Source organism: Nymphaea colorata, chromosome 1, assembly GCF_008831285.2.
Source record: "Nymphaea colorata isolate Beijing-Zhang1983 chromosome 1, ASM883128v2, whole genome shotgun sequence".
NCBI lineage: Eukaryota > Viridiplantae > Streptophyta > Magnoliopsida > Nymphaeales > Nymphaeaceae > Nymphaea > Nymphaea colorata.
The window spans coordinates 3,385,462-3,399,310 of NC_045138.2; the positions used below are offsets into that span (position 1 = coordinate 3,385,462).

Genomic DNA, 13,849 nt, shown 5'->3' on the forward strand with positions numbered 1-13,849 from the left:
GCACCTTTTTTTTATTTATTTACTGTTGTTGAACTATTGTTAGAAACATATGGTGTTCAAGTTCAATGAACAAGCAAACATGATACTAAATACCCAGACCAAAAGTTATAGGAAATCAAACAAATGAGAGTATAGAGAAGGTGGAAGCAAAAAATTTACCAAAAAAGTACCTATACTATATACCCAACAGTCTCATACCTGGGCATTTAGTTACAATTATTCAAATGTTACTCAAATGGCATCCATTGGCTATAATATGAAAGTTTGTTACTGCATTAAACATAAATATATATATATATATATATACTATTCGTTATTATGAAATTTCAATTTATGCTGCCAATCGATTTGCCTACAAAGGGGCCGTCCAAATGCGTATCAACTTAAAATATCACATGTATTAGCATAGAATCCGCTCCACGAAAAAGTAGAAGTAAAAATTACAAAACCTCGCTTAGAAGTAAAAGAGGAAACGGAAGGCGTAAAGTCGGCCCCACAAAAGTTAGAGGTTTCCGTCGATCTGCGGAGCCAACGGTCGCGATTCCAGTCCCCACGTCATCCCTTCTTTCTTCCCTCTCTACATAGCTCGCCCTTTATGCTCTCCCCCATAGTGCTTCCGTCACTGGGAAGTCTTCCCTCTCTCTCTCTCACTCTCTCTCTTGCAGATCTGATCTCCCTGGGATCGTTAGTAGCTTGATTATCTGATTGACAGAGTTAGAATCAGCAGAGAGGAAGAAGCGGGGAAGCGATGGCGCCGCCTGCATCTGGAGAGGTGCAGCAACGGCAGCAGCCGCCTGGGAGGCAGCAGCAGCAACCACAAGGAATAGGTCAGACGATCACGGGCGTCATAAGGATGGCCGTCTTCTGGTACTTCGCCATGAAGTTCTTCTCCCCGAAGAAGCCGCCTGCCGAGCCCTCCCAGCTTATGTCCAACCTTTTCTCCAGAGGCGAACCCCTGGTCCGTCCCTCCGCCAACAAAACCTCAAATTATTTAATTTTCATTCGGATTCCTACCGGCGGCTGATTGCGCATTCTTTACGTCTTTTTTTTTTCTGCTTTGCTATTACTTTGCCTGTTATTTTGCCCCTTCAACTTCCCGACGTGGACGCCGTTCCCGCTGTTTTGCTGCATCTAGTAGTGGTTGGGGGCGCTTTTTGCTTGCGTCTATTTCTATTGACATCGCCAGTACGTGTTCCTAATCACGCCCTTTGTGGTCTGATTCTTTTGTGTGTTTGGGAGAAAAATTGTGAAGAGATTCTGTTGGATTTGGTATAGTTGGATGCAGCAGATGTATTAGTTGGTTGTTTTGTGAGGGAGCTGATTATTGCGACGAGTATCTTCACTGTGGGCTTAAGAAAGTTAAGAACTTGAAGATGGAGGTTTGGCACATAGTTTCGCGTGCCTTTTCGATTGATTGCATGCTTTGAATACATTCCCGTTACGAAGATGTGTGCGTGATTCAACACCTCTTTGGTTTTGGCTAATTTTTTTCAGAATTTTTTCTCTTTTTGACACGGACCTGCAAGCAGGATATCTGAGGGAAAGTATTTACTTATGGGGTTTATGTTGCAAGTACAGAAAAGGAGTACAACTCCTGCTACGTTTTCGGTGCATTGATTGCTTGAATGTGAGAAGCATTCCATTGGTTCAGGAACTTCAAGAAGTCAACAAGGCTGAATATCAATTCATTGTCCGCATTCCGGTAATTCAACCAGGATGCTATTAGTTGCAAAAACAATTAAGTACATTATGAAGTGCATCCCTTTGTTAGTTGAGTATGACATTTGGACTCATGTTCCATATCCTCTTGTAGACAAGTCACACTGGAAACTTTTATATGCGAAACGTCAGTTCCTGTATTTGCAGCCATGTCCGCTGCGACATAGTTGTCACCGTTGTAGTGGTCCAACAAAGATGTTATCAATTTTTTGTGAGTAATATCACTGGGATGCCATTTTTCTGCGTGTCCCCAAGGATCTGAATCAACATGCTTGTATATATATATATATATATATGTATGTATGTATGTATGTATGTATGTATGTATGTATGTATGTATGTATAACTTTATTCTTTCATTAAAAGATGTCTCTTCAACACTAAAATCTGGAACACAAATTTCTATTGACTATCAAATTATAAAGTTTATGTCTTAGTGCCAGACCTCCAAACCTCCAAATAGGGTTTTGAATTTGCAAGTTTAACCCATGTCACCAGTTATTCCACCTATATATATATATATATATATATATATATATGCACACATGCATATATAATTTTATTATTTCATTAAAAGATGTCTCTTTAACACTAAAATCTGGAACACAAATTTCTATTGACTAGCAAATTATAAAGTTCATGTCTTAGTGCCAGACGTCCAAATAAGTTTTTGAATTTGCAAGTCTAACCCATGTCACCGGTTATTCCACCTATGTGTGTATATATATATAGAAAAATTGAACAGTGACTCTAGCTTTTTAGAGTCACCATGCCATCTAATAAGAGTCGTCCGATTTATTATGATGGATGGTTAAGGGAAAAACAAAGAAAAAAAAGTGATGGGTATTTTCATCATCTAATATTAGTTCCCACTTTTTTCTCAATGTTTTTCTCTCAATCATCCATCTACATCAGATGGACGGCCCTGATTAGATGGTTAGGTAACTCTAGAGAGTCAGAGTCACTGTTCACTCACTCTCTCTCTCTCTCTCTCTATATATATATATATATATATATATATATATATATATATATATATATATATACATACATATATATGTATGTATGTATGTATGTATAAAACATACATGTACTGACCAAAGTTTTGAATATGCATCATTATTTGGTTTAAATTTTTTGAAAATCCGGGGTAGGCATGGAGCACCGTAACTGCCCCCAGCCCCGAATTGGATCCATCCCTCTTGTGTCATAATTCTTCCACTCAAGTGTTGGACACAAAAACTTGTTTTTCTATGAAGTTCGTATTAGGGAGAAACAAGCTGGATCTTTTTCTAGGTTTTATTGCTTTTCCTTATGAACGGGTTGCATGAACATCCTGATTTTTACTGTCAAAGTTCATGTTTTTTAGTCGGAAAGTTTATCAGCAGACATTGCTTATATTTCCTCACAGGACATTTACATGTTTCTGTGTACAGCATTGCGGTCTATCATTTGCACTTCATTCAAGTTTTCTTGCGCGGATTGATAAGTTTTGTTGCTTAAGTTATTAAGATGAAATTTTGATTATCTGCAATGATTTATCAATGAGTTTTTCTATGATCAGGATATGTGGCTTTATCTTTCTGAGCATGAGAAGTTTAATGATTTTGGCAATGAGAGTGCCTTAGTCTGGCACGAGACAAACATTCCATATGCAGTTTGGGGGCCACAGAGCAGTAGATCGTACTCATTGAAATATTCTCCATCAGAGGTAATGTTAATTACGTGAAACATGTATTGCTGATTGTCCGTCCAGTGATTGTCAACATTTATTCTAGAACCATGTGCAATTGCTTAGAATTTTATTTCAACCATGTACTTTTGTCAAGCGATTTTATAGTTAATACTTATATGTGTAATTATTTCAGGCTCTCAAACATAACGGGAGCTTATATGCTCATGTGTTCTTTGCTCGGTCGGGCTACCCTGCTGATCCTAATGATCCAGAGTACCAACCTCTATATGCATTTGGCAGGACACATCGTAAGACCTTTTATCTTGTATATTTTAGTTTTTTCTCTCTTGCTATTCTCTGGTAATAATTTTCTTGACTTAGCTTTGGGAGTTAAATACTTAAATGTTATATACAATATATTGATTTGTTGCAGCTGTTGTCATGTACCTGCCCAAGTCAAAGGCAGATAAGAAAAGGAGCCTGCTAAGTGATTCCAAGAACAACGAAAAGGATGAGTTCACCGCTCAGGTTTGCTGTATCATTTTCATATTTTATGTTGTTTCTAGGAGTAAATTTGTGTCATCTTTAGCACTGTAGATTCACAAGCTTACGGATAGGAATCTTTTCATTTATTTATTTTTGGCGCTTAACTCTTGTTATGTCAGTGACTCAGTGGGAGATGCATTGTTATAAGTATTTTTGTTTTCCTTGATTTCTCCTATCCTTTCTTCTAAATACAATTCATACATGCATACACATAGTATATGTCCTTCTGAACATGTATTTTTTATTTTTATTTTCATTTTTGACTAAAGGCTCACATTGGGGCATAGTTCAAGACTTCAAGTAAATGTGGACCTGATAGCTATCAGGCCAGGTCAAGATCTGGTTTCTTGGTTGCTGTATTTTTATGTATAACCAAAGTCATATGTAGGTTAGACAGGTAATCTGATACTTGTTCTGCGTGTCTTTGCTAGTCCGAACAAGAATATGAAACAGAAGTTGGTGGGCCTTCGTCTAATGTCTTTGCCAAAAAGGGTCAACACATTGAAGCAAACATGAGATCTGGATGCTGCTTTTGTGACTGTAAGACAAAAGTCACAGTTGGATAAGTTGCAGGCATAGTTAACCATGGCAACTGTTTTTTACCATATTTGAGTGTGCAGGCCTTGGATATAAATCCAGTCAGAACTGTCTGGTGAACATAGATTATCTGTTTCAGAAAACTGTTTACCAAATTTAGTTTTGTTCCTCTATTATTAAAAATTTAAAGCAGAAAAAAGGGAAAGAAACAGGTTTGGGCATGTTGAAGACTGCGCTTTGCTCCCAGTCTGTCCTTCAATCCTCCAATCTTTTTTTTTTTCTTTTGTATGAGTCTTCCTCCCCCTCTCTCTCTCTCTCTCTCTTTCTATGTGGTGTGTGTGTGTGGAAGAAAAGCAAAGGTTTAGGCTTGTTGGAGATTGCCCCTTTCCTCCAACATCTCTTTGTGTCCTCCAAAATTCTTTTCCTTTGGTGTGTGCATGTGTGTGTATCTCTCTATGCATATATATGTACACACATAATATATATCCATGTATGTATGTATGTCTTGTCATTACGTATGTGTTTATATATGTAACACATGTATGTATCATTTATGTGTGTCTCTCTCCACAGTCCACATACATACACATATATATGTGGCATCACTAGATCATGTCAACTATATAATGGTGTCAATTGTGTCAACCAACATTCAATTATTTGATGGGACACGTATGGCTGAGATGTCCTTATCAAAAAAGGAATCCTCCTTCTCAGAGTATTTTGGTCCTTTCATAAAGGTGTGTAACCTGGTGGCACCCTTTTTCACTGAGGGCATCCTTATTCCTACTGTCCTAACCACACATCTCCTTATCCAATGGCTTAGGAGCCATGCCCAAGTTGTTGGGAAATGCATATTTGTGTTCATGTGAGGCAGATTTTAGTATGTGCATGATTGGATTTGAATTCCTGTGATGCAACAAGGTGATTAGACATAATTGTATTAAATGGCTGTATAATGACCCAGCCAAACTAAAGTTAACATTGACGAATGTGTTCTTTTTAAAATGTTGACAATGAAGCGTAATGGTGGATAAGAAGGTGTAATGTTTGCTTCCACAAAAAAAATGAGGCCCATTTTTCAATGACTAAGGAATACTATCTCATGAATAATTGACAAGTACATGGCTTTTATAATCAGTATAAGGCTGTGTAAGTGGCATAAGTGTTTGAGTTGTTTAATATATATAGGCTAAACAAAAGAAACTACTACCTTCTTGAAATTTTTGATCAGTTGGAACTGTGTCTTAACAGGCAGTTGTTGTCAATGGTCGAATGAGATCACCTTGGTGCTTGATAACATATTGTTTATTAAGGAGGTTGGAAGTTGGAACCAATGAGTGGCTAGAAATCTAGGAGTGTAAAGACTTAATTGTTGAACTTTTGCTTAAGCTTATACTTTTTTCAGTTCAGAGCTACACAGAAGGTAGACATTGTCTAATATCATCATGCATATTTTCTTATGGTTGCATTAATACAATTTAGAAAATAACTGATCTTACAAGGTGCGTTTATTGTGTACAGGTGAGTGAAAAAAATGCTGTTACTGATGAAGATAGTGGCCCCCCAGAATGGGTCCCTTATTGGAAGCCAAATATCACAATAAATCTAGTTGATGATTTCAATAGGTGAGGTTGCTTGGGATGATCTCTACTTATAACCATGCAAACCTGTTAATCAATTTAATCTGCATAGATGCTATCCTTTTAGATGATATTGATAGCCTAGTTAAAATACATTTCCCTGGACGGTATAACTGGCCTGTAGGATCAGAGCCATGCTAACACTTGACATTAGAAAACTGCAGAACTTGGTGGTATGCCTCCTAGCCTACTCTGCCAGTTTGTTAGTTTACTATTATTTTCACCTTCTTTGTGTCTTGGCCTCTTATGACTTTCACAAACGGGGTTTACTCCTATGTTGTCAAATCATGTGATTAACAAGCTATTGACTTGATCTCCTAGACTTGCTTAGTCCCTTTAGTCCAGTACGACTCTTGCAGGTTGCCATATCAAAGCCATAGAACAATTTATGATGAATAGATGCCTGGCAGCTCCTTTGCGCATGTTTTCTTATCAGTTGGTTTTACGATGTAGTTTGTTTCTGACTAGATTAAATTACCTTCATAATGTGGATGGTGGATATGAGGCTACATAGTAGCTATCTTCTAACAGCGCCAAGTTGTATGGGTCATGTTCATGGCTGCTCTTCTCCATGCATTTAACTTCTCTTCAGTTGGTCTTATGATCTTGGTAGCATTAGATTAAGTTATGTACTCCTATTCTACTAATATTGGATGATCTTTTGAATTTTCTTGAATAATCACATGCCAATTCACCTACCGTTAGTTGGTTGCTGAATGTAGCTTTAGCCTCTGCTTAGATTTTACCATGCAATTTTGGATGTACGATGAAAAAACCGTGGAATAGTTTAGGTTTTACAGTTGATCACTGATTTCAGGCTCCTTGAAATTTTAACATGGAAATGCACGGATGTTTCTACAGGCTTTTGGCTGCTGTTGCCTATATTTCTTTCAACAAATGCAGTATCTCTAATTAGTCATGTTAACCAGGTCAAAATTAAATGTTTGATGTGAATTAAGGGAGGTAGTAATGCTGCTGTATGCCAGCTATTAGGATAGGTGAACTTTAGGTCCTGGCATTTTTCTTGTCATGCTTTCATCTGTTTCTCCATGAGCGAAAATTAGATAAGCTTCTTATTTTTTTTTCTTTGTAATTTTTTGCAGATATCCTCACAATGCAATTCCTCCAAACATTGCTGGCTGTATCCTTGTGACTATCATATGTTTGTTTGGTTCTTTCTCTTTCTATACATGCATATATGATATACCTTTTTGTAGGTTTACAATCTTGTCTGTGTTCCTAATATTGTGTATGTGAATTCTTTGTTATAGTAGTTATATTTCATTTTCTGGTAGTGATAGTGTAGCGACTTCCTAGGTAAAAGAAGACATCATACTTGATATTTTGGACCGGTTTAAGAAACCTCTCTCTTTCTCGGTTTTGCATGTATGACATGATGAAAAATACTTGTCTGGTTCTTAACCATGATAATGCAGATATAAATATTGAGCCTTCCACAATGAGCTACTATCCCACATTGTACTTCAATGAGTTTTGGCTACTCAGAGACAAACTGATTCCAATTAATGAAACAGTCTCAGAATTGCCACTAAATTTAGAGCTGGGCCCTATCAGCTTAACCAAATGGCAACTTTTTCTACAGATTGAACAGTCATTTCAAATTCATCGTAGTTACGGGAGCATGATTGAAGGCGAAGCTGATGAACTTAAGGTCCTTGCTGTTTATTAATTCATTTTTAATAACATGAAGTCAAAATTTGATCCTTTTATAATTGAAAATTTAGTCATTTGTCATATGAGATTTTAGGCATGTTCTTTTTCTTTTTCATTCAACACTACAACCTTCTGCTTTTTTTGGGGAATGGTCGGATGTGATGAAGTTGTCATTTTGGTTTCTTAGTAGTATCCATACCACAAGAGTATCAATGAATTTTGTTTCCTTTGTTTGAAGCTTGGTGTACTGTTTACCACTTCCTTGCATTGCTTTTGTCTTTAATTTTGTTTATCACATCTATTGTATGTACGACTAGCATGATGTGTATGGGGGATTTATGTTGCAAAAAGCATTTGATACTTGATACGGAGCTGGGGTTATCTGGCAGTTGGATGTTCCAACAGATGACATGATATGGTATATGGTTTACTGACTTCTGTATGCTTCAACTTTTTCTTAACTGTGTTATGAAATATTCTTTGCACACAGTCATGACTTGTATCTTCAAGGATTAGCTATATAATATTATCCCTTGTCAACAAAGTTCCCGACCCTTATTTGGAGTTGAGATGTTCTCGTATTATTTCTCTTTTTATAATTTCCTCTCATTATGAACAGTTTCTTAAACAGAAACAGACTTGTTCATCAAAGACTTGATTATCTTATTATATGCTGAATATGTATAGATGTTTTCAGGAAATGGATTTTGACATATTCATTATACATAATTGTATTTCATTTATCTGCTCTTTCCCGTTTACTTTATCCAGGTTATTTATTTGTATAATTTCTGATCACAATTTTTAAACGTTCTTTTCCTTCTTGCTTTGTACTTTGTATTAGTAAATTGGCTAGATAAATTCACTTGGATAATTTGCGTTGTCCTTATCACTTTTTTTGAGCAAATCCCTTTGTGTTCAGTTCACATAAATATATTCCTTTTCTCTGTGCAGAGGGTTTTCTTGGAAGGAAATCCATATCTTCTGGTTATTACAATGATTGTGTCTGTACTCCATTCCGTGTTTGACTTCTTGGCTTTTAAAAATGGTATGATCTACAGGCTTTCGTGGTGGTTGAGTTGCTGTTCCATATTTTGTATTATTTATGGTATGTATTGTTTTCTTATGCAGATATACAGTTCTGGAATAAGAATAAGTCCATGGAAGGCTTGTCTGCAAAGTCAGTAGTATTGAACTTTGCGTGCCAGTTGATTGTCTTCCTCTACCTTCTTGACAATGAAACATCATGGATGATTCTTGCTAGTTCAGGCGTAGGTGTCTGTATCGAGTTCTGGAAAATTGGAAAGGCTATGCATATTGAGGTGATATTTTGTTGTTTTTGCTGTATAACATTATAGTTCGACCCTTAGCTATGGTTGAGTAATAGGAACCATAGTAGCCTTTCATTTAATCCTATTATTAACTTCACTACAAGCTATGCCTTGTCAGACACACGGACAGACACAAATGCACATATACAAATATGTCTCTGTCATGCCCTCTTTCTCTCTCTCTCTCTCTCTCTCTCTCTCTCTTTTGTTTTCTTTTGGTCTTTTAATTAAATACAGAAGGGCAAAGCAATGCTTTACCAATGTTGACTGGATGACAACATGCTTTGTCAATGTTGACAAGATTGAATTTGGCAGAAAAATAACTTAGGCACACCCTAATATGCTCAAACATGGTCAGGTGTGGTTGACCACACCTGACTGCTGAATATGTGTGTGTGAGAGAGACTTAGTTGTTAAGGTGTGGACTATTCCATGCCTTAGGCGACCGGTGTTAGGCTGGTGCCCAGGTGCACCTAGGCTGGTGCCCAGGTGCACCTAGGCTGGACTGGACGCTAGCACGCCTAGTCCATGGGAAGGTGAAAGGTCACCTTCCCTTCAAATTAAGTCTTGTAATTTTAGTATACACTGTTGTACCATATATACTTATATTCTATACAATTATATTATATAATTTTTGTTCTTTAAGTACAGTTTGCTGTATGTTAATTACATATTCTATATCAACTCATCAAGTGGAAGTTCCAGCCATACGTTAAGTACATATTCCATAAAACCAATGAATTTCTGTATATATCTCATGCGCTCTGAAACATATTCTGTGGAATCTATTGCCAGCCTTCTTACCCATGTTAAAAGTTAAAACCTAGGTCTATGGTAAAAAGACTACCAGTTTCTCTTGTTTAGTGCATGTCTAGTTATCAGAGAAATACGTGCAGACCTCACTTTTGCAACCTGAATACAGATTTATCTTCTCATTTGTGAGGGTGTTTTGTGTGTTATATGTATGTTGTATGCTGTATGTACAATCTGTTGTAAACTTGTAATCTGTATTATATGTACTGATTTGATATGATCTTTGTTTGAAATGATTGATAAGAAATACAAGCATCGTGTCCAGTATGTAAACAAGAATGACGTGTTTTCTTTTGTGTATCAAACTAAGGCATCAGCTAGAACAGAAAAACACAGTTTTCCAGTATGTAAACAAGCTGGAAATGTACTGTTAATCTGTCATGTAAACAAGAACGGAACACTTTTTGGCTTTACTTACAAAGTATAATCATTCAATGAGAACAGAACAGAACAGTTTTTCAAGTTTTACTTGGAATAGAAGCTTACAGTTCAGTCAGTAAGTACATAATTTTATTATGTAATGGATAACATAACTAAAAAAACAAAAAAAAAAGGTCGCCTTTTATGCCTAGGCGTGCCTACTCCTGCCTGCCTAGGTACCTGGACAACTAAGCTGTGTGTGTGTGTGTGAGAGAGAGAGAGAGAGAGAGAGAGAGAGAAGGGAAGGACCTTACTGATTTTCCAAAAATTATTCTAAAAATGACCTGTGTACCCTCTCCATAAATTATCGGTTCTGCTTTTGCCTGGATTGTGTTCACTTGAGTTACATCTTCCACATAGGAGTCTTTGTAAGATGCAGTTCATCTGATTCAGTGACGTACATCTTATCATCAAATCCTAGACATGCTAAGAGTTGTGATGCATACTATTTGCAGATTGACAGGAGCAGACGCATACCTATGTTGAGATTCCGAGACCGGGAGTCTTATACAAAGAACAAAACTAAGGAATATGATGACATGGCAATGAAGTATCTCTCTTATGTGCTCTTTTTCCTGGTAGCCTGTTCTTCAGTCTACTCACTCATGTATGAGCGCCATAAGAGTTGGTATTCATGGATCCTCTCTTCCCTTACGAGTTGTGTCTATATGTTTGGTAAGTCTCATATTTTCACATTTATTATTAAGACTCACTAACCAATATACACATGGCTTCTACTTTAGCATATGTTGGAATTTTTTAATTCTTAAACTTAGAAACAAGTTCACCTTGTGGAGAGATTCAGCTATTTTTATGTGTTGAATGGAAGGAAGATGGAGCAACTGTGCTGCTTGATTTGTTCCTCACTTTTTCACTCTAAGGACAAGAAGGATCTTTGGATTTATCTGTCAGAAGAGGCAACTGTTGATTTTTTCCAATAAAAGCATGTTAGCTTATGGTTGATGTCCTGCTGGTCTAGCTTTTCATAAGGCCGAATGCTTCTCATTTAGTAAGACAGATTCTTATCAAGAAATGTAGAAATTAGGAGATCCATCCATCAGCATACTGTAAGGACTTGAACAATAGTACAGCAATGAGCAGGTTGATTAATTGGAGCGATACATGTGCTCAGTTTACCTTTTCTTGAGATTGAGGTTAGCAGTAACTGCAGAGCACACACTTGTCCAGTTTGGAAAGCAGGATGATCTTTGAGTATGGCTTCAGAAGGGAATTAGATCATGTAATGCCTTGCTTCAGACTGTATAAATGAAACCCAAGTTTTATTTCTGCATGCACCACATGGTTAACTTGCTCAACATCCATGCTTATTGATCACAACCCAGTTACGTGATGTGGATACTCTTTTACACTTATACCTAATATCCCATTTGAATTACTATTTTTGCGGCTGTATCATGTGAGAGTAGCCGACTAAAGCTCAGCTGAGTGGAAGGATTAACAGTACACCCGGTCATTTTGAAACCTTTGATGTATAAAAGTTAATCTGGGATACTGGTCTGTGCACCTTTTATGGGTTGTAGGGGCAAGTTGCAGTTACGAGTAGACGCTCAAGCATATTCTCATAATTTTGGCGCTTTGTTTAGGAAAATTCCCATGAAAGCACGCTAAGGAGATTCTATGAAGTATGGAAGGTTTGTTGGCCTGGGATTTTCCATCCTATGCCAATATTCTGAAACTTGAGCTTTATTTTATAGGTCTTTCGTTCTTTCTTCACCAACACTATTGTTGATGGTGCTGTAAAACCAATAGCCATTTCAAGGAATATTATAACCTTGTCGATGTTAGCTAGAATCATATCACCGCTACTATTAGCTGCCTTGAAACCTTTTTTTTTTAAAAAAAAAGGAAACTTGTGTGCTCATATGTCTTTTCTTGCAGCTAACCATCTGTTTCTTTCATTGTTGCAGGGTTCATCATGATGTGTCCACAGCTGTTTATTAACTATAAATTGAAGTCTGTTGCTCATTTGCCTTGGAGGCAAATGACATACAAATTCCTCAATACCATAATTGATGATCTGTTTGCATTTGTCATCAAAATGCCAATGCTGCACCGCTTGTCTGTTTTCCGAGATGGTGAGTTGATAAAAGGAAAATAATTGTTTCTGCTTAGCCCGGTATTATGCCACTGATACCCTCTTGACACAGGCACTTCCATGGTGCCAAAGAACATCTACTGAATTTCTGAATTCATTACAAGGTGTTGTATCAGCTGCAAGCTGAAATGTTGCTGGGCATTAAGGCAGTTGGAAAATTATGCAGTTTTTTTTTTTCTAAATTTTATCAAGTAAAAATATTTGCTAAGTACGTTTTGAATAGGAAATGGAAAATAGCCTGATATGGACCGAAAGGTATCGGCCAATATGCCATATCGGTCAATTTGGGCTCCGTACTGAAGCTGAAAATTTTTGGTTACCTCTTGTTCAAACATTTGCTTTGACCAGAGACTAGTTTGCATCAAAAGTTCCTTCTTTTCTGTCACTAACTACTTGAAATCTCTTGCAGATATTATATTTCTGATTTATCTATATCAGAGATGGATTTATCCAGTCGACCTTAGACGTGTAAATGAGTTTGGTTTTGGAGGCGAGGACCCTAGTCTGCAGGATGCGGATAAGCCAGCTCTTGAACAAGCTGCAGAGGCTCTGGGTGAAGAGGACAAGAAAGAAAAATAACCTGTCATCGATCATGCAGTAATTGGCTTCTGCAAGATTTCCTGTGGGCCTGTGGCTTGAGGTTCAGCCAGGATGTCTTCAGTACCGGTGGCTTGAGGTTCAGTCGGGATGTCTTTTCTACTTTTTAACTCCCTGGTTGGATGTGTTTCTAAGTAAGCCATCCCTGCCATATGGCACAAAATTTTTGTGGCTTCTGTTCCCTGGAGTCGTGGTTCTTTTGCTTTATCCATAGTTTGATACTCCCAACAGCCGTAGCTTGTGATTTTTCATTTCTTGTTTTCCTATACTTCAATGATAGCTCTAGGGGAAATCCTGATAGTTCCTCCTCCTGCATGTTCTCTGTGTAATTTACTAATGCATTTGAGAACCGTGTTTTTGTTGCAAAATATAAAGCATCTGAAAGTAATTTGAAGTAATTTGACATTTTTATGATCGATGTCAATTGTCAAGGAAATAACCTGGACGGTCGTTCTCAATTATTGGCGAGTTTTTATCAGCATTTAGCCATATCTCCGCGGATGCTTCTGGCTTTCCCTTCGTTTTTGAAAAAAATATTACAATAGCAAGCCATGGTCCGCTAAGTGGGGTCGCAAGTTGCCCGCATCTGGTTTGAGTGTTTTGCCAATTTCGTTGTGCCGGATCCTATTCGGTTGCCCCCTCATGCTTTTCGCTGCTTCGGATCTAATTCGTTTGCAGCCCTACCACGTGGTGATATTCTTGAGCAGAAGTTCATATTTGTGAGCTTATTGGACAGACCTAAACTTCTGCACGTGGTAGCTTACATGTTGCATAACGA

General features: G+C 37.4%; 1 protein-coding gene across 1 annotated transcript; it reads left to right on the top strand.

Moving 5' to 3' along the window:
• The first annotated feature begins 591 nt into the window (after positions 1 to 591).
• LOC116256775 (uncharacterized) lies at positions 592 to 13,482 on the top strand. Its single transcript, XM_031633258.2, has 12 exons — positions 592 to 958; positions 3,284 to 3,430; positions 3,588 to 3,702; positions 3,828 to 3,922; positions 6,002 to 6,105; positions 7,224 to 7,261; positions 7,557 to 7,792; positions 8,749 to 8,842; positions 8,926 to 9,116; positions 10,814 to 11,033; positions 12,287 to 12,454; positions 12,884 to 13,482. Exons 1-12 carry the CDS (start codon positions 749 to 751, stop codon positions 13,051 to 13,053), a joined length of 1,788 nt encoding a protein of 595 aa, XP_031489118.1. The 5' UTR covers positions 592 to 748; the 3' UTR covers positions 13,054 to 13,482.
• Positions 13,483 to 13,849: the final 367 nt, after the last annotated feature.

Bases quoted from the DNA above. Each gene is read 5' to 3' on its own strand.
- LOC116256775 (XM_031633258.2), top strand. From the start codon at position 749: ATGGCGCCGCCTGCATCTGGAGAGGTGCAGCAACGGCAGCAGCCGCCT. The intron at 3,923-6,001 runs GTTTGCTGTATC...TATTGTGTACAG, and splicing joins AGGATGAGTTCACCGCTCAG to GTGAGTGAAAAAAATGCTGT. The intron at 9,117-10,813 runs GTGATATTTTGT...TACTATTTGCAG, and splicing joins GAAAGGCTATGCATATTGAG to ATTGACAGGAGCAGACGCAT.